The sequence below is a fragment of the Carcharodon carcharias genome, chromosome 17 (genome assembly GCF_017639515.1).
Source record: "Carcharodon carcharias isolate sCarCar2 chromosome 17, sCarCar2.pri, whole genome shotgun sequence".
NCBI classification, from domain to species: domain Eukaryota; kingdom Metazoa; phylum Chordata; class Chondrichthyes; order Lamniformes; family Lamnidae; genus Carcharodon; species Carcharodon carcharias.
In genome coordinates, this window is record NC_054483.1 from 29,418,485 (window position 1) to 29,443,206 (window position 24,722).

The following is a 24,722-nucleotide window of genomic DNA, read 5'->3' on the forward strand; positions in this document are numbered from 1 at the left end:
ATTTTGAAACAAGCAACCTTTGAGGTGCATTAGTTTAAAGCCAAAATGCATTACCAATTTCAGAAGGCTGGCACAGGCTCGATGGGCCAAATGGCCTTCTGTTCTGTATGTTTCCTATAATCTAATAACTACATCAATTCTGTCACTAACTGTTTGCTCTCTTTTTGACTGCTCTAACTGGTCACTTAAACAAATAAATTGTCATTAATTGTCAGTTGATGACTGGAAGTCTTTTATATGTGTACAAGAATTGGCATACACTTCTGAAGCTCATCGTATGGTGCCATCTGATGGACAGAGCTTGCAACTGCACCGTGACAGCTGACAAATGCTGACACCGCAATTTACAATGGGAACAGTGCCAAAAAGGTATGGGCTAAAATCCCAACCAAATGTAAGATGTTGTGGACAGGATTTGTACATCCCCAAATGTTTCATTTTATTTCAGCACTGATTGTTGACAAAATGTACACAGCTAACAACATGGGAGCAGGCCTTTGGCCCAAGCCACCCAACTCCCGTCATCCCCACTCCAAAGCACCTTCCAGGCTGGCAATCCCGGTGCCAGTCCTGAGGGAGTGCTGAACTGTTCAAGGTGCCATCTTTCAAATGAGATGTTAAACACAGGCACTCTCCGCCCTTTCAGATGGGCGTGAAGGACCCCATGGACACTGTGTCAAAGAAAGGCAGGCAGGGTGTCCCTTGAGAATATCACTAAAAAAAAACACTCATTTATTCCATGGCTGTATGTGGGATCTTGCTGTGCACAAGTTGGCTGCCGCATTTCCTATTTTATAACAGCAATTAGATTTTAGATTGTGATGCGTTTTCGGACATCCTGACATTTACTGTTTTATCATCAATTGGGATGATCAAGCTCAGAAGCCAACCACACCCTCCACCTCACTCACCTCTACTCTGCCCCCTCACTTGACCTCAGATTTGACAAAATATGGAAATTGCCAGGAAAATTTACACCATGAGCTCTTGCATGGGCTTCAAGGTTAATGGGTCCATTGAGGCTCTTAAAGAGGGAGAGGCAAGGGTTCTTGGTACATGATTGACTGTGTCGTTGTGTTTTTACTGTGTCCCTGAAGAGGCAACTATCCGAGAAAATGATTCGCACAAGCTTGGAGCTGGTCTCCAAACAAGCGCAGTTTAATAGATGGCATGGGACTGGTCTCAGATGAAAAAAAACTTTAAAGGAACATGCATTTTGCCAAAAGTGGGGGTCAACCTCACAAAAGAATCAGTCCAAGGCTGGACTGTGAAAAAGCTGTGCTTCAGGATCTTAACCCAACCTCCGAAAGATATTTGTGGCCCTTGCCATTTCCTCACCAGTTAGTTTTGCTTTATTTTCCTCCCAAGACTGAACCAAATCATTTAAAGATGAGTCTGCATTGTTAATCACCTGAATCATGGAATGTTCCAACTAAGAATCAGCTCATTCTTCTCAAATCTGCATTGTTGTTCTTCCATAGAACTCATCTCCTCTAATCCCAGCCCCTGGCTCAATCACCACGCCTTTAATACCCAGACTAATCTAATCCCACTCTCCTCCTCACTCCCCACATCCTTTCAATTTTTTTTATTTGTTCATGGGATGTGGGCATTGCTAACTAGGCCAGCATCTATTGCCCATCTCTAATTGCCCTTGTTCAAAGGGCATTTTAAGTGTCTGGAATCTGGAGTCACATGTAGGCCAGACCAGGTAAGGATGGCAGGTTTCATTCCCTAAATCGCATCAATGAACCAGATGGGTTTTTATAACAATTGACAGTGGTTTAATGGTCATCTTTAAACTTTTAATTACAGATTTTTTTATTGAACTCAAATTCCACCATCTGCCGTAGTGGGATTTGAACCCAGGTCCCCAGAGCATTATTATCCTGGGTCTCTACCTGTCCAGTGTCAATACCACTACACCAATTTACCTGAAGAGGACCCTTAGGAATCTGCCAGATCACCATTTCAACATCTACACTCTGGTAAAAATATCCCTAACATGTCAAACCTTCTTAAAACTGTTATTGCTCATCACTGGTTACTTCCAAGTCAAGGCTCTCCACGGGAATCACAAAACTCCTCGAGATTCACACAAACTATGCTGCTACACACATGTCTCCCCTCCCTCTGTAAACCTCCTCCAGATACACAACTCCCTGAGTTCTCTGGCCTCTTGCACATTCCCATTGTGAATTGGCAGCGGTGCCTCAGCTCTGGAATCCCCTCCCTGAACCCTTCCACTTCCCTCTCCTCCTGGAAGATGCTGCTAAACACTTTGACCAGGCTGTCAATCTCCTGTGTTAATATCTCTTCATGTGAGTCAGTCTCGGGTTACACTCCTGCAAAGCACCTTGGGATGTTTATCTGTTAAAGGTGTTATATAAATGCAAGTTGTTGTTAAACGTACCACAAACCAATTGGCTTTCCTTCAAATCTTTGACAAGTTGTCCCCTCAGTGTTTTTGGATAAGCGCAGATGGTCTCCTCTGTGATTCGCACTGAACTGTTTTTCTTCCAGTTTAGCACCCACCGCATGTTACAGTCACATATCAGGAACTCAGTGTTGAAGTCACTGAAAGTGAAGGCACACCATGAAGTTAGAATCAGAGCTGAAATAGTCATTAACTGGGGTGGCAAAGAGGGTTTGAGGGCTGACCTGTCACCTCTGTGTTCGAACCAATGATGGGATCAAAGTTCCTTCTGTTCACTATAAGGGTCCTATGTGAAATGAGTTGGGAAGAATCAGTCCTGTTACTCTTGGGCAGAAAAGTGCCTCTAACCTAGTGCTAATTGGACCATCTCACTCAGAACAGGATGGAAAATGGAGACAAATGTCACAGGATGAATGTTCTTCCGAGACATGTGGATGGGGCAGAGTACTAGGGACAGTGTTTATCTGCCCCTGAGGGTGCTGTACCTGCCCTGGGAGTGCTCAGTGATGGTACTGAGATGTTTTTGGTGAGTTTCTATGTTCACCAAAGTGAATGGTGTCCATGCCTTTTACTCTTGGCATCTAGCCCGAGTATCATGGGTTAGTTGCAGAGCAAAGTCCCCACTGCTTGGTCCTTGCAGTGCATGTGCCTATGGGATACATTCAGCAATTAAAAAATACACTATCAGTCCGACTTCATATCGTATAGCTTCGTGTTTAAATTCCTGCATGGTCTTGCCCCCTCTCTATCCGAAGATTAACAAATGGATTAAGTCGGCATCACTTTGAGGTACAGATTTATACCTGCGGGGAACTTCGTAAAATGCAAAATATTAGTTCAAACCAGACGAGAGAGAGAGAGAGAGAGACGGGGAACAAAAATGGGAGAGTATTCCTGATCTCCCTTTGTATTTTATACTTTGTCTCTCTCACACCCACAAAATCTTCTGCCCCGCTGCCCAATGTCACTTTAGCAGCTCATTGCCGTTAAGAGTTGCAACTCACTATCCTGTTTCCCACACCCTGTGACAGGTTGGCTGAGACAGGGAGATCACTAAATCTCACATCATTACCAGCTGAAGGCATTCCTCTGTGAACCATTTTAACACAGCATTTCGGTTCAAATTCTTTCAGTTCAAACCAGCCACCCTCCTGTGGCAATGCACACAGAAGCCAATACCAAATGTAATTTCAGTTGAAGCGTTCAGAAAGAGCAGTGGAGAAGTGGACCAGGATATGCAGTGATAATTCAGTCTACATTTCAAAATTGTATATTCTGTCCTGAGTGTTATACAGTATTATACTGTTTTGATATTATTCCAAGTTAAATAGTAAAACTTAGGGCAATTTGAAAGCAGAGTGGAGTTGGAGCAAAGGCATGTTTCTGCCTTAGAGGTGGGGGAGAGGAGAAACAGAGGCATGACAGTGCCATCACTGGAGGGAGGGTGTAATTTCAGTGTGACATATTTACATAGGCAATTCCCATTCTGAGTGTGAACAAGAATTTCTTATGGAAAATGGTTGAAACAAACTCATTACAACAGGAATTAAGGTTTCGTTGACAGGAAGTGCACACAGAGATAAGTTTTTAATATATTGTAAATGGTTTCAAGCATCCATTCAAATCAGGAATGGAGAATCTCAGCAGGTCTGGCAGCATCGGCGAAGAAGAAAAGAGTTGACGTTTCGAGTCCTCATGACCCATCGACAGTTCTGTCGAAGGGTCATGAGGACTCGAAACGTCAACTCTTTTCTTCTCCACCGATGCTGCCAGACCTGCTGAGTTTTTCCAGGTAATTCTGTTTTTGGATTTCCAGCATCCGCAGTTTTTTTGTTTTTATCAGGAATGGAGAATGTTGTCCAATCACACGAACAAATGATCTGCAAGACATTTCTGTAGGTTTTGTAGGGAAACCCATCATAAACACATGAGCTTGTTCATTTGGGATTTATGCTCTGCCTTGTTGCATGCCCATGAGAAGATCAAATTCCTTGCACTGGTAATCTCCTTCCCCAGCATGAGGGATGTACCAACTCGTATCCAGATTTAGCACAGTGCAGTAGGACTTGTGCCTCCAGAGTCAGAAAGTAACTGGTGAGCTCAGGACCGAGACCAAAAGAAGAGTGAAACAAGAGCAGGAATTTGTACAATCTCCATCATACTCACACAGCTTTAAGAGAAACCAAGGCACCAAAGAGGTCTGAATGGAGGGTGGAGAAGATGTTCCCTGACAGATTCCTGTGTAAATAATCAGCTGTTAGAAATTGCCAGGGCAACATGAGAAACATTGACAATTTAACATCAAAAATGCTTACAATGCAGTACAGGGTCTGGCTCACTCCAAGCAGTTCAAATCTTCATCCTTGTTTTCAAATCAATCTGTGGCTTCACCCCTCCCTATCTCTGTAAACTCCTCCAGCCATACAATCCTCTGAGATAGCTACATGCCTCCAGTTCAGGCCTCTTGTACATCCCCAATCTTAGTTGCTACTTCAGGTGTCTGGACTCTTAAGCTCTGGAATTCCCTGCCTAAACCTCTCGACCTCTCTCTCTCCTCAGATATTCCTCAAACCAAAAGCTTTAATCATCCTTTGGTCCCTGTCCTAACATCTTCTTATGTAGCTCAGTGTCTAATTTTGCTTGACATCCATCCTGAGAAGCACGTTGGGACGTTATGCTGAGTTAAGGATTTTATATAAATGCAAGTTGTTTCTGTTACTATTCAATACAATAGTCAGCTTCAAAGGGGAATCTCATTCTGCTAAGGAGGGGATAGAGTAATCTATTATTTCTCTTGCAGTAACAGAAGCGACACAGTAACATGATGCACCAAGACTTTGCTGTGACTGTACTCTTTGCAGACAGCCAGAGCGAGCTTTCCCCTATGTTCCTCGCTGAGCTCAAGGTTTTTTTCTAAAAAAGAATTATGACATAGAGAGAGTAGTGGACTCAAAGATCAAAAGTCGCTTCTTCCTCAGATTAAACCCAGGCTTTATCAGTCCACCAGGCCCATTTAGCTGAGATGAGACATGAGGAGTAGTAAAAGTAAGAAGTCACTTATGGGAGTGGTTTATAGGCCCCCTAACAACAACCACACTCTAGGATGGGGTATACAGGAAGAAATTATGAGGGCTTGAGAGAAAGGTACAGTGATAATCATGAGTGATTTTAATGCATATATCTATAGATTGGATGAATCAGATTAGCAAAGGTAGCCTGGATGATGAGTTCATTGAGTGCTTTCGGGACAGCTTCTTAAAACAGCATGTTTTAGCACCAACCAGAGAGCAGGCTATATTCGATCTGGTAATGTGCAATGAGACAGGATTAATTAATGACCTCATAGAGAAGGCACCCCTCAGTAGCAGTGATCATAATATGATTGAATTTCGCATTCGGCTTGAGGGTGAGAGAAGTGGATCTAAGACTAGTGTTTTAAACTTAAAAAAAAGACAATTGTGAGGACATGAAGACAGAGCTGGTTGAAATGAACTGGGAAATTAGGTTAAGGAGCAGGTCAGTGGAGATGCAGTGGCAGACATTTAAAACGAAATTTCATAATACTGAGAAAAGATGCATCCCAGTGAGAAGTAAAGACTCTAAGGGAAGGATGTGCCATCCATGGCTAACTAAAGAATTTAAAGATAGTATCAAATTGAAAGAAAAGACATATAATTCTGCAAATATGAGTACAAGAGAAAATTAGCTAGAAGTATAAAAACAGACAATAAAAATTCCTACAGTTATTAAAAAGGAAAAGAGTAAGTAAAGTGAGCATTGGTCCTCGAGAGAAAGAGAGAGAGAAAAAAAGAGAGAATCTGGGGAATTAATAATGGAAAATAAGAAGATCACAGATGAATTGAACAGATATTTTGCTTCTGTCTTCACTGTAGAGGATACAAATAAGATCCCAGAAATAGTTATGAATCAGGAGGTGAAAGGGAAGGAGGAATTTCAAACAATTACAATCACCAAGGAAAGGGGGGGCTGAGACAATGATTAGAACCAAAGGCTGACAAGTCCCCAGGTCCTGATGGACTTTATCCTATAATCTTAAAAGAAGTGGCTGCTGAGATAGTAGGTGCATTGATTTTAATTTTCCAAAATTCTGGAAAGGCCCTATCAGATTGGAAAATAGTGAATGTAACTCCTCTATTCAAGAAAGAAGAGAGACAGAAAGCAAGAAACTACAGGCCAGTTAACTTAACATCCGTCATAGGTAAGATGCTGGAATCTATTATTAAGGAGGTTATAACGGGGCACTTAGAAAATCTCAATGTATTCAGGCAGAGTCAACATGGTTTTGTGAAAGGGAAATCATGCCTCACTAATTTATTGGAGTTTTTTGAGGAAGTAACAAGCAACATGGATAAAGGAGAACCTGTGGATGTGCTGTACTTGGATTTCCAGAAAGCATTTGACAAGGTGCAAAATAAGAGCCCATGGTGTTGGGGGTAACTTATTAGCATGGATAGAGGATTGGTTAGCTAACAGGAAGCAGAGAGTCAGCATCAATGGGTCATTTTTGGGTTGAAAAGATGTGATGATTGGAGTGCCACAGGGCCTGTGCTGAGGTCTCAACTATTTACAATTTATATCAATGACTTGGATGAAGAGACTGAATGTATGGCTGTTAAATTTGCTGATGACACAAAGATAGGTAGGAAAGTAAATTGTAAATAGGACATTAGGGGTCTGCAAAGGGTCATAGGCAGGTTCAGTAAGTGGGCACAAATTTGGCAGGTGGACTATACTGTGGAAAAACGTGAACATGTCCAATTTGGCAGGAAGAATAGAAATGCAGTGCATTATTTAAATGGGGAGAGATTGCAGAACTCTGAGGTGCAGAGGGATCTGGATGTTCTGGTAAATGAATCACAAATAGTTTGCAGCTACGCCAAGTGATTAGGGAGGCAAATGGAATGTTGCCATTTATTGCAAGGGGAATGGAACTTGAAAGTTGGGACATTTTGCTGCAGCTGTATAGCACATTGGTGAGATTATATCTGGTGTATTGTGTACAGTTTTGGTCTCCTTATTTAAGAAGGGATATAATAGCATTATAAGCAGTTCAAAGAAGGTTCATGCAACCTGATGCCTGGAAATGGGGTGCGGAGAGGGTTATCATATGAGGGAAGATTGAACAGGTTGGACGTGTATCCATTGGAGCTTAGAAGAATGAGAGGTGATCTTATTAAAGCATAAGATCCTGAGGCGACTTGACAGGGTGGATCTCTAGAACTAGGGGACACAGTTTAAAAAGAAGGGGTCTCCAATTGAAGACAGAGATGAGAAGACATTTTTTCTCTCAGAGGGTCATGAATCTGTGGAACGCTCTTCCCCCTGAGAGAGGTGAAAGCTGGATCATGGAGTGTTTTTTAAGGCAGAGGTATATGGATTCTTGATTAACAAGGGGATGAAAGGTTACCTGGGGTAGGCGGGAATGTGGGGTTGAGGCCACAATCAGATCAGCCATGATCTTATTGAATGGCGGAGCAGGCTCAAGGGGCTGAGTGACCTCCTCCTGCTCCTCACTTGTACAGTCATATGAAGGTCAAATGTCCCACTGCACTATCAGGGGAGTTTTACCTGGACTACCAGCCAACATTCATTCTTCAACTGACACCAGAAGAAGTTATTTAGTTATTTACCTCACTGCTGATAGTGAGATCTTGCTCTGTACTTTCCTCTTGAATAACAACCACAATCCAAAGGTAATTCATTTGCTGGACATATTTTGGGATACCCCCAGGATGTTAACAGCATTATCTAAATGCAGGTTCTTTCCTTTCTTCTGGTTTTGACCTTTTCTTTAATGTCCCAAATTGACCCATCATCTCGGGGCAAAAAGGTGTTAAAATTGATAGAGGCCCCTTCCCACTCCCCATGCTGTTAAATCACCCACTGTGGTGACCAAAACCCTTCCCTCTTTGAGGGTAAACACCTGGAATCACCAAAGGGCATTGCCTGAAGCAAGGTCCAGAGATAATGTCAGTGTTTGGGTTTTGAAATGCAACATTGCTTACTACATGTCCTATCTGGCTTGCTGTGTTCATGTGACCTCTGCCACGAAGGGACTCACTCTGGAAGCAGCCATTTCACAATCAGTTCAATAAAGGTACCATCCTAGAAAGACTGTAGTCTTTGAGCTCAAAACAGTCAGGGTGCCTGCAGGAATCACCATACAGAATCACAGAATCTTACAGTGCACCAGGAGGCCATTCAGCCCATCATTCCTGTGCCAGTTCTTTGAAAGAGTTATCCGATTAGTCCCACGCACCTGCTCTTTCTCATTCCACCTACAAACTTCTCACCTTTTGACTAATTATTTTCTAAGTGACCATTGAGTCTGCTTTCAACACCCTTTCAAGTAGCACATTCCTGGTCTTGCTGATAAAATGTTTTCCTCATGCCATCTCTGCTTCTTTTGCCAATCAATTTAAATCTATGTTCTCTAGTTACTGTCCCACCTGTCACGAGCAAGTTTCTTATTTACTCGAGCAAAAACCTTGGATGATTGGAACTGCTCTCTCTCAAATCTCCTAAACTTTTCCACTCTCAGAGGAACTGACCTGTCATGGAGACAGAACGTACAATGGGCAGTAACTAATGTGTGTCACACACACTCACAATTTAGTCAGACTTGTTAGGCTCTGAAACATGGCAGGGTTCAGGCATCCGATTCTGTTATTGGAGAGGTCTCTGCGATTAAGGAAAATAATACAATTAATAAACAACTTATTACATTTTGACAGAATACAGAAGTAAATACGTTACATCACACCAGAAAGACCGACCAACATCCCATAGCATGGCCAATGTTACACCCCTGTTCCAAAAAGGGAGAAAGGAGTAAGCTGGTTAACTGTTGATCAATCAGTTCAACCTCAATAGCGAGCAAGTTTCTCGACTCCATAACATGGGAGAAAGTTAATTCTTACGCTTAAAGACAAGGGTTAAAAAGCTAATGCAGATGTGAAATAATGCCTGACAAATTTAATAGAGGTTTTGAGTAAAGAATTTATGAAGAAAATGTGTTTGTGGATTTTCAGAAGCCACATAGAAGGACTGTCTGTAAATCGAAGGAAAGCTGGGTGTAAATTCAATACTTGTATTGAAGTAAGCAGAAAGAGATGATAAAGCAGACTGCCCATACGCTGCTAAAGGGAGTCCAGTAACATGTAAAGAAAGCTGGTCCCACGCAGAAAGCAGAGTGCTGGTTCATGGATGAGAGGGATGTAAATAATGGTGCCTCCAGGGGTCAGTGTTGGCACTATTGCTCCTTAATATATACAGAGAAACAGTACGCAGACAACACAAAAGTGGGGATCACTGTAAACTGGACACAGGAATCAAAATGACTGTTGTCTGGTAGATCGGATTCGTGTCAGATAAAGTTTCATGGGATGAAATATCAGGTGGTATATTCTGGTAGAACTTGGGATGTGAGGGAAAAGGTCGGGGTTTATGCACAGCAACGGAGACCAGCCTCGGGTAGAATCAGAATGACTTACAGCCGTTTCAGGAATGGAAGCCCACGGAAAGCCCCAGGTTGGATGGTACTGATCAGATTATTCTTCAGGTCTCTGCAGAAAGAAAAGACACATCAAGGAGATCAGAACAAATCAGTATATATCCATTCAAATTCTGCACTTTCCTGACACCACCTGTGCCAGGAACTCAAATATCTACTTCATGGTTCCGTATCAAAAACTACTTTTAACACTCCTGTTAAGCATCTCGGAATGTGTTAAATATTAAAACCACTGTATAAATATCAGTAGTTACTGAAATTAAAAAGTAACGAAATAAAACTCTCAGTGTAAAACAGGGAGAGTGCAGGATCATTCATTCCATGAGCTGTCACTTCAGAAGGGTGCATTTTATCTGCAATGATTCAACTCAGTTCACTGTTTCATTCTGTCCTCCACATTATCGGTTCCAATGAGGGGAGAGGCTGTCAATTCTGGTTGGACAGATTCCTGCAGGTTCCATCACATCATCCCCCACCCCTACCTGGTCAAACAGCCCTTTTTTCCCCTTCGTATTTTTATAATTAAGCAACAGAAGTCCTCAAGCTAAAACAACTGACATTTTGGGATTAGTTTTAGCTTGCAGCAGTTTCCTGGACATTCACCTTTCATTTCTGGAGGCTCCAGGATAATTCTGGCAGGGAGACAAATTGAGAAGCCTCTCTCTAGACAGTTTAACTCACACTTTCTCTCACATGTCAACTGAGCCCTTTGCCTCTTTCAGTATTCACAGCTTGCTTTTCTTTCAGCCCATCGCTTATGTACTTAACCTAACGTGACCTCAGACTGCACTCCTGGACTTCTTAACCTCTCACCCACTGACCTCTCCGGCTACTGCACTGCAGTGTCATCGTTATCTGTTTCTGCTGTGTGTGTCGAGCTCCATGTTTTACACAACTCCTGTACTGTAAGTCTGCTATCTGACATGCCTCTGTGACGTTCACACTGTGTGATGTGCTGCCACAGTTCAAAGGACAACAGGTTGCTTCATATAAAATCCTGACAGTAGAGTATCAGCCAGAAGGCACCAAGCACTGTCAAGCTATTGAGAGCCTCATCTAGGGACTGACTCCTGAGACAAGTCCGCAAACACCCCCAGTTCATTCTTGCCTCTGAGACACAGGGCAGAATCATCCTAGATTTTCAGTGAGTGCGGTAGCAGGCGGGAAAAGGGACATCTTAGCCACTGGCCGCAATGGTGGCTTTTCGTGCCATATTGTCCCATTCCTGCCTTATTAATTAGGCAGGGACAGGAAACACACCGTCTCGCTGGCAGGCAGCCTCCGATTTGTCCACCATGCCATTAACTCACCCCTTCTTCCCACAAGGCACCATATTTAAACTACAGTCGCGTGCACACTTCTCATCGCTTGCAGCCCAAGACTGCTCCAGTGAAGACATGGCCCCAGAGGCAAAGAAGACTACAGCCCCCCCAATTCAGTGATGCGTCCCTGGGATGCTCTCAGGCACCACTGGAGCCCACCGCAATGTCCTCTTCCCCCGCTGTGGCCACAGGAGACCTATCAGCATCATCCTTCCAGCTTGGGAGGTGGTAGCAGTGGTGGTCAGTGCCAATGCTGCACAGGAGAGGTTGGCCATCCAGTGAAGAACGAGGATGAATGATCTCATCTGTGCCCCCAGGGTAAGGCAACCATCTCATCACTCCAAACTCACACACTCACAAGCCCAGCACACATTCACTGGCATCTCACTCACTGCCAACTCAAGGGACACCACCACTCACTCTCTCACACACACCCTCACATCTCCTTCTGGTCTCATCTCCTCTGGAGGCTGCCTCCTCAGCCCTCACCATCTTGAGGCCACCTGCACAGATCAACATGTGCCTCCACACATACCCTGGGATACCCCACTTCCCCCTCGCCCTGCAGCCTCTTCCCCTGCCTGAGGCTACTTCTCCCCCTTCCCCAAGCAAGACCTAGCCCTGCAGCCATTGGAAAGCCACCCCGCCTCACGGCTGTTCTGGTAGGTAGAGACCTGCCCGTGAGCCCCCCTAACAGTGATGAGGTGCTGCCTGTGAAGCCTGGCACTAAGACCCCGAGTGCTTCCTGAAGCAAGGTCAGCAAACGAACCTCGAAGTCCCGAGTGAAATGCAGCTCACAAGGTGCACGTCGCTTATGTACATTTGTGAAACATGTCAGCGTGCTATTGACGGGTAGAGAGAATGATCACAAACTGGTTTCATGATGGTGTGAAACCAATTTTTGGCCTTCTCGCCATATTGTCTGCTCACGCCCACCATGACACCTGATGCCAATGGAGGTGGAAAATTCCGGCCACAGGGTTGTTAAAGATCCCATGGCTGCGATTCGAGAAGAAAAGCAGGCAAGTTCTCTCAGTGTCCTGGCCAATATTTATTCCTCAGATTATCTGGTCATTAACACTTTGCTGTTTGTGGGAGCTTGCAGTGCGCAAATTGACTGATGCATTTCCTACATTACAATCGTGACCACATTTTAAAAAGTATTTCATTGGCTGTGAAGTGTCTTGGGGTGTCCTGCAGTTGTGAAAGAGGTACAACTGCTTTCCTTCTTACCTGAATTACTTGAAGGGAGTATTTTGCAAACAGGGGTCCCTGATGGTAGGATTTGTCACTGAAAGGCTGTCCCTGTTACAGCGATACTACTTGTGGAGAGGAGGAGGGAGTGCAGAAGGGCGAGTTGCTCTCTCCAGGTCTGATTCGTGGATGAGCAGGTGAGCAGGAAAGTTGACGTTCACAGCAGGATGTGGGTGATGGGAAGGGGTCTTGGAGAGGGGGTTAAGTTATTAACTGCTGTCCAAAAATCCATTCTCCACAGTAACCAGATACTCCAGACAATGGCAGGTGGGCTCCTGTTTCTGACAGCCTGCTGTTTACTCAGTTGTTACACAGACTTGTCTCCCATTACACCAGAAAACAAACACTTGTTCCAACTGTTCCGGTGCAGCTGCCCCAATGGGCCAGAGAGAGGGGGAATTTCCCTTCGCTCTGTGACCCACTCCTGTATCTGGGGGACAGAAAAGAGGAAAAGGATTCCTATTTATATCCACCGCTTTTCACAACCTCAGGATACATCAAGCACTTCACAGCCAGTGAAGTTCTTTTCAAGCTTAGTTACTGCTGTATTGTAGGAAATGCAGCAGCCAATTTGTACATGGCAAGATCCCAGAAACAGCAATGTGATAACGACCAGAGAAAGTTTACCAATGATTGAGGGATAAATAATCGCTAGGACACCGGACAGAACTCCCCTGCTCCTCTTCGAAATATTGGCCGTGGGATCTGAGGAAACATCTGAAGCGAAAGGAGACTCCTCCGACAGTGCAGCACTCCCAGTCCTGGCACTTGGAGTGTCAGCCTGGATTCTTACACCAGCCTCTGGAGTGTGACTTAAACTCACAATCTTCTCACTTCCCCTTGAGCCACAGGCAGTGAGTTAATCTGTTAAATGTGCACCACTTTGACAAACGTTGAATACTGGGTGTTTTTGCAGCTTGTCACAGTGCCTGGTGCGAGGGGAGCAGAGTGTTTGGGAGGCTCCAATGGATTAGCATTGCTCCCTTTCCCCTCTCACTTCCTGTCACGTACAGTTAAAGCTGAGCAGAAACAGGACACCCTTTAAAAGCCAGGCTCACCGTCCCTTTAAAGAGCAGTTTCAATGACTTCCAATTAAATTTAATGGTCACATTTTCCTTATTATTTCCCCCACGGGATTTATACTTTATTAAATGGTGAGAGTTGATGACTTAAAGCATTTTGAACATTCACAGGGTTACTGAGTGACATTGTGAGGGAGCTGGATTAACATCAGTAGGGATGCAGTCAGTAACACAGGGCGCTGGGTGGAGAGGGGTTGCTGAATGACAGTGTGAGGGGGCTGGATTAACATCAGTAGAGATACAGTCAGTAACACAGGGCGCTGGGTGGAGAAGGGTTACTGAGTGACAGTGTGAGGGGGCTGGGTTAACATCAGTAGAGATACAGTCAGTAACACAGGGCGCTGGTTGGAGAGGGGTTACTGAGTGACAGTGTGAGGGAGCTGCATTAACATCAGTAGAGATACTGTCAGTGACACAGGGTGCGAGGGAAGTGGGGTAACAGAGTGACAGTGTGAGGGAGCTGGATTAACGTCAGTAGAAATACTGTCAGTGACACAGGGTGCGAGGGAAGAGGGGTTACTGAATGACAGTGTGAGGGAGCTGCATTAACATCAATAGAGATATAGCCAGTAACACGGTGCTGTGGGGAGTGGAGTTACTGAGTGACATTGTGAGGGAGCTAGATTAACATCAGTAGAGATACAGTCAGTAACACAGGGCGCTGGGGGAGAGGAATTAATGAGTGACAAAGAGAGCTGGATTAACATCAGTTCAGGTACAGTCAGAGCTGTCAGTTAGCTAACATTAAAAAAGGATATTGTGACGAAAATAAGACAGGACGTTGACTGTCACTCGATTCCAATCTGATGTGATGTTGCAACTGAACTTGAGAATTATTTCACTGGGTGTAAAACACTTTGACACACCCTGAGGTTGTGAAAGGAGTGATAGAAATGCAAGTTTCTCTTCCTTTCAGACTGACCCTGACTGTTTAAAGATGCAGGCCTGACTACACAGGCCAGTACCATGGAGGAGCTGACAAGACAAGGCAACTTTAAGAAGCTTTGGAACTTCCCATGATTCGCAATCAGCAGCAAGTGCCCGGAATCTGGGACTGTGAGCTTTACTCCTCCATGTCAAGCAACTACACAAAACAATTGGAAACATTTTATTGGGTGAAAGTTTAATGCAAAGCAGCTGCTTAGTAACTGAAGTCATGCAGAAGATGTGCACAATGTACTCAAGGCATTGGAAGAGGAGGAGGCCATTCAGCCCCTTCAAGCTGTTAATTGGGAACTAGAGGAAGCCTTTCAACCCTTCCAGGTGCTCTGCATTCACTTATATAGTGCCTGACCTGCACCTCAACTCTATTTTTCTGCCTTTGCTCCATTTCCCTTGATACTGTTAGCCAAGAAAAATCTGTCCATTCCAGTATTGAGAGCAATAATTGACCCTCAGCCTCCACAGCTTTTTGGTGGAGAGAGTTTAATGTTTTCACAGGCCTTTGGGTGAAGAACTGCTTCCTGACATCAGCCCTGACCAGCTTAGTTTGAATTTGAAGGTCTGTCCCCTTTATTCTCTGAGCAGAGGAAATTGTTTCTCTTGATCTACCCTCCCTTTAGCTTTTAAGCATCTCAGTTTGATCACACCCTCAACCTTTTAAACTCAAGAGGATACAGTGCATTGTGTGCTGATAATTTAACTCTTTAAGGTTGCGTTAAATAAATTGCTGCCCTGAAGGGGTTTGCAAGGTCTGACGCAACATCTGGAATCCAGTGGTGTGAACTGACATCCCGTCAACAAAACAAGGGGGCCTGCGGAAGGCTGAGGGGGGACAGACTTCCTGTCGTCTTCCCAGTGCCTGCATGCAGACCCAGTTCGGACAAAAAAAAACAAACCACTTTGTAAAACCCTTTTGATATTGGGGAGGAATGCCTATTTCAGGATAATTCTGGAACGACAGCCAAGTTGTACCCAAAGACGTCAAGGCCTCCTTGTCCTGGTAACAGAGCTGACTGGACATATTTGTGAGTGCGTCTCGCTCTCAGTCCTCGTACCCCTCTGTCAGATGATGCCTGCCTTTGGTCTGCAAGACCCCGTTCGCAATCAATACTTTTCTTGTTGGTTTAATGGGAAAAGCAGGAGTATTGAAGTCACATTGGCTGAGCCCTAATCTCTCTCCCTCCTGCTGCTCCGAGCCATCATTAGAGGCCAAAATACAGACGCCAGCTGCAGCCTCGGCCTCCCATAAATTACCCAGCGAAGCCATGGGCCCAACAGCACCATTAATGATGATAATGTGTCAGCGTTCTGGAGTGCAGAATGCTGTGACTGCCTGTCACTGGGTACTGCCACAGAGAGACACAGACAAGACAGACACTGCATGGTGTTGCCTACTGCATCTCCAGAGGGGGCAATTGGCTGGCTCTACTGCAGCACAGGCTGCTGCACAAGGGGCTCCCCTCCTGCCACAAGCATGCACATACAAATATACACTGACAAAAATATACAGGCAAACACTGCTACAGACACACAAATATATCGACAAAAATATGCAGGCGCACACGCCAAAACACTTACAAACATACATAGACATGCACAGATTTACACAAATAATCACAGGCAAAAATGTAGACACACACATCAATACACACACAAATAATCAGACAAAAATATTGACACATGCGCGCACATACACACAAAAATCAGACAAAAATATAAACACACAAATATCAGACAAAAATATAGACACACACACAGCGATACACATAAATAATCACAGACAACAAAATAGACACCCACACACCAATAGACACACAAATAATCACAGACAAAAATATAGACACACACACTGATACACACACAAATAATCACAGACAAAAATATAGACACACACACACACCAATAAGCACACAAATAATCACAGACAAAAATATAGACACACACACTGATACACACACAAATAATCACAGACAAAAATATAGACACACACTGATACACACACAAATAATCACAAACAAAAATATAGACACACACACACCAATAAGCACACAAATAATCACAGACAAAAATATAGGCACACAAGCACATGCAAACACACACACACACACAAATAATTAGACAAAAATATGGACACACACAAATAATCAGACAAAAATATAGATAAACACACCGATACACACACAAATTACTACAGACAAAAATATAGACACACACACATCAACACACACACAGTCACAGACTAAGATATAGACATACACACCGAAACACACACAAATAACCACAGACAAAAACATAGGCACACACACACACACACCAATACACACAAATAATCAGAAAAAAAAGACAAATAATCAGACTAAAATATAGACTCCAGACTCCATGAAGTCTCATGACATCAGGTCAAACAGGGACAAGGAAACCTCCTACTGATTACTAAGTACTGTCCTCCCTCAGCTGATGAATCAGTGCTCCTCCATGTTGAACACCACTTGGAGGAAGCATTGAGGGTGGCAAGGGCACAGAATGTACTCTGGGTGGGAGACTTCAGTGTCCATCACCAAGAGTGGCTCGATAGCACTACTACTGACCGAGCTGGCTGAGTCCTAAATGACATAGCTGCTAGACTGGGTCTGAGGCAGTTGATGAGGGAACCAACAAGAGGGAAAAACATACTTGATCTCATCCTCACCAACCTGCCTGCCGCAGATGCATCTGTCCATGACAGTATTGGTAGGAGTGACCACTGCACAGTGTTGAGGAGATGCAGTCCCGCCTTCACATTGAGGATACCCTCCATCGTGTTGTGTAGCACTACCGCCATGCTAAATGGGATAGATTTCGAACAGATCTAGCAACTCAAGACTGGGTATCCATGAGGCGCTGTGGGCCATCAACAGCAGCAGAATTGTACTCGAACACAATCTGTAACCTCATGACCCGGCATATCCCCCACTCTACCATTACCTTCAAGCCAGGGGATCAACCCTGGTTCAATGAAGAGTGCAAGAGGGCAGTCCAGGAGCAGCACCAGGCATACCTAAAAATGAGATGTCAACCTGGTGAAGCTATAACACGGGATTACTTGCATGCCAAACAGCATAAGCAGCAAGTGATAGACAGAGCTAAGCAATCCTACAACCAACAAATCAGACCTAAACTCTCCAGTCCTGCCACATCCAGTGGTGAATGGTGGTGGACAATTACACAACTCACTGGAGGAGGCGGCTCCACAAATACCCCCATCCTCAATGATGGGGAAGCCCAGCACATCAGTGCAAAAGACAAGGCTGAAGCATTTGCTACAATCTTCAGCCAGAAGTGCCAAGTGGATGATCCATCTCAGCCTCCTCTGGAGGTCCCCAGCATCACAGATGCCAGTCTTTAGCCAATTCGGTTCACTCCACGTGATATCAAGAAATGGCTGAAGGCACTGGATACTGCAAAGGCTATCGAGCCTGATAATATTCCAGCAATAGTACTGAAGACTTGTGCTCCAGAACTTGTTGCACCCCCAGCCAAGCTGTTCCAGCACAGCTACAACACTGGCATCTACCCGGCTATGTGGAAAATTTCCCAGGTATGTCCTGTACACAAAAAGCAGGTCAAATCCAACCTGGCCAATTACCACCCCATCAGTCTACTCTCCATCATCAGTAAAGTGATGGAAGGGGTCATCAAAAGTGCTATCAAGCACTTGCTTAGCAATAACCTGCTCACTGACGACCAGTTTGGGTTCTGCCAGGGCCACTCAGCATCTGACCTCATTACAGCCTTGATTCAAATGGGGACAAAAGTGCTGAACTCCAGAGGTGAGGTGAGAGTGACTGCCCTTGACATCAAGGCAGCATTTGACCGAGTGTGGTATCAAGTAGCCCTAGCAGAACTGGAGTCAATGGGAATCAGGGGGAAAATTCTCTGCTGGTTGGCGTCATACCTAGCACAAAGGAAGATGGTTGTGGTTGTTGGAGGTCAGTCATCTCAGTTCCAGGACATCACTGCAGGAGTTCCTCCGGGTAGTGTCCTAGGCCCAACCATCTTCAGCTGCTTCATCAATGACCTTCCTTCCATCATAAGGTCAGAAGTGGGGATGTTCGCTGATGATTGCACTACATTCAGCACCATTCGCGACTCTACAGATACTGAAGCAGTCCATCTCCAACTGCAGCAAGACCTAGACAATATCCAGAGTTGGCCTGACAAATAGAAAGTAACATTCATGACTCATAAGTGTCAGGCAATGGCCAAGAGAGAATCTCACCATCGCCTCTTGACGTTCAATGGCATTGCCATCACTGAATCCCTCACTATCAACATCCTGGGGGTTACCATTGACCAGAAACTGAACTGGACTAGCCATATAAATACTGTGGCTACAAGAGGAGGTCAGAGGCTGGGAATCCTGCGGTGAGTAACTCACCTCCTGACTCCCCAGAGCCTGTCCACCATCTATAAGGCACAAGTCAGGAGTGCGGTGGAATACACTTGCTTGGATTAGTGCAGCTCCCACAATACTCAAGAAGCTGGACACCATCCAGGACAAAGCAGCCCGTTTGATTGGCACCATATCCACAAACATTCTCTCCTTCCACCACCGATGCACAGTAGCAGCAGTGTGTACCGTCGACAAGATACACTGCAGGAACTCACCAAGGTTCCTTTGGCAGCACCTTCCAAACCCATGACAAGGGCAGCAGATAGATGGGAACATCACCATCTGGAAGTTCCCCTCCAAGTCACTCACCATCCTGACTTGGAAATATATCGCCGTTCCTTCACTGTCACTGGGTCAAGATCCTGGAACTCCCTCCCTAACAGCACTGTGGGTGTACCTATACCATGTGGACTGCAGCGGTTCAAGAAGGCAGCTCACCACCACCTTCTCAAGGGCAACTAGAGATGGGCAATAAATACTGGCCCAGCCAGTGAAGCCCACAACCCATGAATGATTAATAAAGACATACATACTGATACACACACAAATAATGACAGACATAAATATAGACACACACAATTACACACACAAATAAACACAGGCAAAAATATAGACACACATACAGTAATTTACATACAAATAATTATACCAAAATATAGACACATACACACCGATACACACACAAATAATCAGACAAAAATATATACACACACACACCGATACTCAAGCAAATAATCACAGGCAAAAATACAGGCACACACTAAAATAAATACAGCCAAAAATATAGCTACACACACACCACAGTAGACACAAATAATCAGACCAAAATATAGACGCACAAATAATCAGACAAAAACATAGGCACACAAATACATCCAGAAATTTATATTTTTAAAATTTCATTCATGGGATGTGGGCTTCGCTGGCTGGGCCAGCATTTATTGCCCAACACTAGTTGCCCTTGAGAAGGTGGTGGTGAGCTGCTTTCTTGAACCGCTGCAGTCCCTGTGGTGTAGGTACACCCACAGCGCTGTTAGGAAGGGAGTTCAAGGATTTTGACCCAGCGACAGTGAGGGAATGGCGATATATTTCCAAGTCAGGATGGTGAGTTTTACTTGGAGGGGAACCTCCAGGTGCTGGTGTTCCCATCTATCTGCTGCCCTTGTCCTTCTAGATGGTAGTGGTCCTAGGTTTGGAAAGTGCTGTCTAAGGAGCCTTGGTGAACTCCTGCAGCGCATCTTATAGATGGTACACAATGCTGTCACTGTGCGTCGGTGGTGGGGGGAGTGAATGTTTGTGGATGTGGTGCCAATCAAGCGGGCTGCTTTGTCCTGGATGGTGTTAAGCTTCTAGAGGGTTGTGGGAGCTGCACTCATCCAGGCAAGTGGGGAGTATTCCATCACACTCCTGACTTATGCTTTGTAGATGGTGGACAGGCTTTGGGGAGTCAGGGGGTGAGTTACCCACCGCAGAATTCCCAACCTCTGACCTGCTCTTGTAGCCACAGTATTTATATGGCTAGTCTAGTTCAGTTTCTGGTCAATGGTAACCACCAGGATGTTGATAGTGGGGAATTCAGTGATGGTAATGCCATTGAACATCAAAGGTTGATGGTTGGATTCTCTCTTGTTGGAGATGGTCATTGCCTGACACTTGTTCACTCAGTCACATACTGACACCCACCAATACATACCTGTTTGCACACTTACACCAGTCCACCGATGCTCAGGCACTCAGACGGTGATTTGAACAGGGACCCAGTACCTTGGGGATAATTTTTGGCGTTAGTTTATGAGGGATAATCTAAGTCCCATCACTCATTTAACACCCTGGCAGCAATCGCTATGGCTCATTGACAGAACCTGGTTGAAATCCATGTGACCTGGGATTTCTCTGGGAAGCAGGAAAGTTGGCAGGGTGGCTCAATCAGAAAACAGACGGTGGGTGAGATGGGTGGTGCAGGGGAGGCTGAATGTTTCACTGAGGGACTCTAGAGGCGGGGGGGGGGGGCGGGGGGGGGGGGGGGTGGGGGTGGGGGGAAACATGCTCGATGCCCCCACTGCTTCAGAAGTTAAATTAGAATCGGGGCCGGTCAGCTTCTGGAGGCTGCTGGATGAGTGAATAACTCGGGGAATTTGACTGCAGCCACACAGGTGCCCCACCCCACTTCCTGTACCCATGTGACATCGCACCACTTCTCTTACAATAACAACTTGCCATTCATGTAGAACTATGCCCCAGAGAGCTTCACGAGGGGCTTGACTTAAATACAAAAGGTTACTGAGTCAAAGATGGCGCAATTGCTGTGAATGAACGAAACCTTGCTCAAGGGGAGACAGAGGGGGAGATGAAGAAGTGGGGAGGTTTTAGGGAGGAGGGAGAGGGAGAAGAATCCACACAGCTGAAGACATGCCAGCAGTCCTGATATACAGAGAAGAATGTACAAGTGCTGGAGACTCTGGGATAAACAAGAATGAAGGGAATGTAGGGAACAATGCTGTCAGGCAGAGTTCTGGTTTTATGTTGTACTTGAACAGCCTGAAAACAAGGACAAAAGATCAGATTTTGTTGGCAGATTCTGTAGTGCTGCTTTCACCTGCCTCTTACTGGCGATGGTGACAGTTCCTCTTCTGGGGGCAGGCTGCTGCATTGAGGAGGGGCAGTCAGTAGCAGACTGCAGCAAGGTCAGTTCAAAATCCCTTCTGTGGTTAGATTCTCCCCAAGTGTGCTCGGCAAAAAGCCGTCTACAACAGACGCACTTATTACTGCGACAGTCTCCCCACTAATCACTTACATCTGTACAAAATATTTCATGACAGCTTGTTTTAAAAAACACACAGAACCTTGTTAAAGTGACAGTGACCCCTGGGGTAAAGTGTTTGGTGGAGCAGATTTTGTGAAGAGAACATGTCCGTGGTTGGTAGATTCAAGAGCATGGCATGCTGCAGTGACTCAGGAAGGTTTTTGAAGTTGTTTATGTCACACGTTTCCAAATGTGGGATTGGGAAAGGCTGAATGTGCTTTGGCTGCATTATGAGCACAGCCTGCTCAGGAGGAATAGGGGACTTTGGAGCAATGCTTCCCAAAGCTCTCCACCACTGGGAAATTTCCTCACCTCAGTGGAAGGAGAGAGAGAGAGAGAGGGGGGGGGTGGGGAAGGAGAGAGAGAGAGGGGAAGAGAGGAGAGAGAGAGATTGCAGTGTGAATTCAGATACCTGAATGGGGTACAGTGTGTATGTGACCCACCCCTTCCCATTCACTTTACTCCATCTAACTTCCCGCCCTCACACACACACTCTCACACACATAATTTCCCCAAGTTCTCACTTCACACTTTCATACTTCTCCATCTAATTGTCTCCTCCCCTCCATTTCCATCCAGCACTCCTCTCCTTATCCTCTTACCACATCTATTTATTCCCTAGACTGAATATCACTGAACGCCTGCTTCATAAGGGAAACATGAGACGGGGTGAGTGACATGCTTCCTCATCACTGTCTTCAGCGACATCCTTTCTTTCATGAGTCTAATACTGTAGATGAATGAAGATAAAGAAACTCAGCTGTGTGTGAAAGTGGCACAGGAATGCCATGCCAACAGTTTAGGTATATGGCAACACTTGACAAGAGTAATTACAGCTTGATGCTGATTTCATCAGGCATCCCATGTGCTCAAACACTCTAATTCCCTTCACAAATCCATGAAATGGGAATTCAGCACTGTGGGGCTCCTTCATTGCAAACAATCTCCCCACCACTCCAATTAATGCCTCAATCCTGTGGCTTGGAATGGACAGAAAGCTGTTGTTTACTGGCGTGTGAAAAACAATTTCTCCTTTGGGATGGAATTTCATGTGCAATTACCACAAACCCTGTCGGCTCAGATTAAAAGTCAAATCCCACTTCCAGATTCCGCGCAGGCTCCCAAATGGCCCCTCCAGAAAGTCTGAATCTCACACTGTGTACTTTAATGAACAGCTGTATCATCATTGGCAGAGCCCCCTTGTACACTGCCTTACTGAACACTCCCAGGACAGGTACAGTACAGGGTTAGATACAGAGTAAAGCTCCCTCTACACTGTCCCCATCAAACACTCCCAGGACAGCTACAGCACGGGGTTAGATATAAAGTAAAGCTCCCTCTACACTGTCCCCATCAAACATTCCCAGGGCAGGTACAGCACAGGGTTAAATACAGAGTAAAGCTCCTTCTACACTGTCCCATCAAACAATCGCAGGAGAGGTACAGCACGGGGTTAGATACAGAGTAAAGCTCCCTCTACACTGTGCCCATCAAACACTTCCAGGGTTGGTACAGCACGGGGTTAAATACAGAGTAAAGCTCCTTCTACACTGTCTCATCAAACACTCGCAGGAGAGGTACAGCACGGAGTTAGATACAGAGTAAATCTCCCTCTACACTGTCCCAATCAAACACTCCCAGGACAGGTGCAGCACGGGGTTAGATACAGAGTAAAGCTCCCTCTACACTGTCCCCATCAGACACTCCCAGGGCAGGTACGGCACAGGGTTAGATACAGTGTGAAGCTTCCTCTACACTGTCCCCATCAAACACTCCCAGGACAGGTACAGCACGGGGTTAGATACAGAGTAAAGCTCTCTCTATACTGTCCCCATCAAACACTCCCAGGACAGGTACAACACGGGGTTAAGATATAGAGTAAAGCTCCCTCTACACTGCCCCCATCAAACACTCCCAGGACAGGTACAGCACAGGGTTAGATACAGAGTAAAGCTCCCTCTACACTATCCCCATCAAACACTCCCAGGACAGGTACAGCACGGGGTTAGATACAGAGTAAAGCTCCCTCTACACTGCCCCCATTAAACACACCCAGGGCAGGGTACAGCATAGAGAGTGAAGTTCACTCTACATTGTCCCAACAATGTGTTCAATTCAAACCTCACAAAATCATTCCCTTCAATGCACCAATGTTACTAATTTACATCATTCTTTGTTAATTTGGATGTGGGCTCAGATCTACTACTTGCTTTGAGTGCAGACAGTTTACCAAGGAGTTTGGACTGGATTGTACACCAGGACCCAGTTGTGATTCAACTGTGCCACCCAGTCACCAATTCATTTAAATATTTTCTCTTCATTGAATTGGGCTTTTATTTGCCTCGAGTGGAAGTGTAGAATTTGAATAAACAATTCCACAAAGATCACCTTTCACCACAACTTGAATCATATTTATTCAGAAAGCTCTTCTGAAATCCAAGCATCAGTGCCATCCCACCTTCAAAGCTGAAGTTTCAGAAAGCATTGATCTCCGCACTGTGATCTTATTGAAGAAGTCTAAAACAGAACACCTCGAGCTTTTCTCTGGAAAAGGGTGGGCTTATAGTTTGGTGTCAGCCATGGTTCAGTAGGCAGGATGCTCACCACTTAGTCAACAAGTCCATACAAAAGACTAAAGCACAAAATTTAGGCCAAGACTCCCAATGCTGCACTGTCAGAGGGTCAGTACTGAGGGAGTGCTGCACTGTCGGAGGGTCAGTACTGAAGGAGCTCTGCACTGTTGGAGGGTCAGTATTGAGGGGTGCTGTACTGTCGGAGAGTCAGTACTGGGGGAGTGCCGCACTGTCGGAGGGTCAGTACTGAGGGAGTGTTGCAATTTTGAAGGGTCAGTTCTAAGGGAGTGTGACACTGTCAAAGGGTCAATACTGAGGGAGTGTTGCACTGTCAGAGGGTCAG

The 24,722-nt window shown here is 45.2% G+C and overlaps 1 protein-coding gene across 1 annotated transcript in view; it reads right to left on the minus strand.

Annotated features, from left to right (window-relative positions):
- Positions 1-24,722, minus strand: part of LOC121290171 (adhesion G protein-coupled receptor A2-like) — a 241,134-nt gene that overhangs the window by 46,394 nt on the left and 170,018 nt on the right. Inside the window, exons 3-6 of the mRNA XM_041210423.1 lie at positions 9,952-10,023; positions 9,068-9,139; positions 4,604-4,675; positions 2,414-2,577 (exon numbers count right to left, since the gene is read on the minus strand). Coding sequence (XP_041066357.1) covers positions 2,414-2,577; positions 4,604-4,675; positions 9,068-9,139; positions 9,952-10,023 — 380 coding nt within the window. The remainder of the gene's footprint in view (positions 1-2,413; positions 2,578-4,603; positions 4,676-9,067; positions 9,140-9,951; positions 10,024-24,722) is intronic.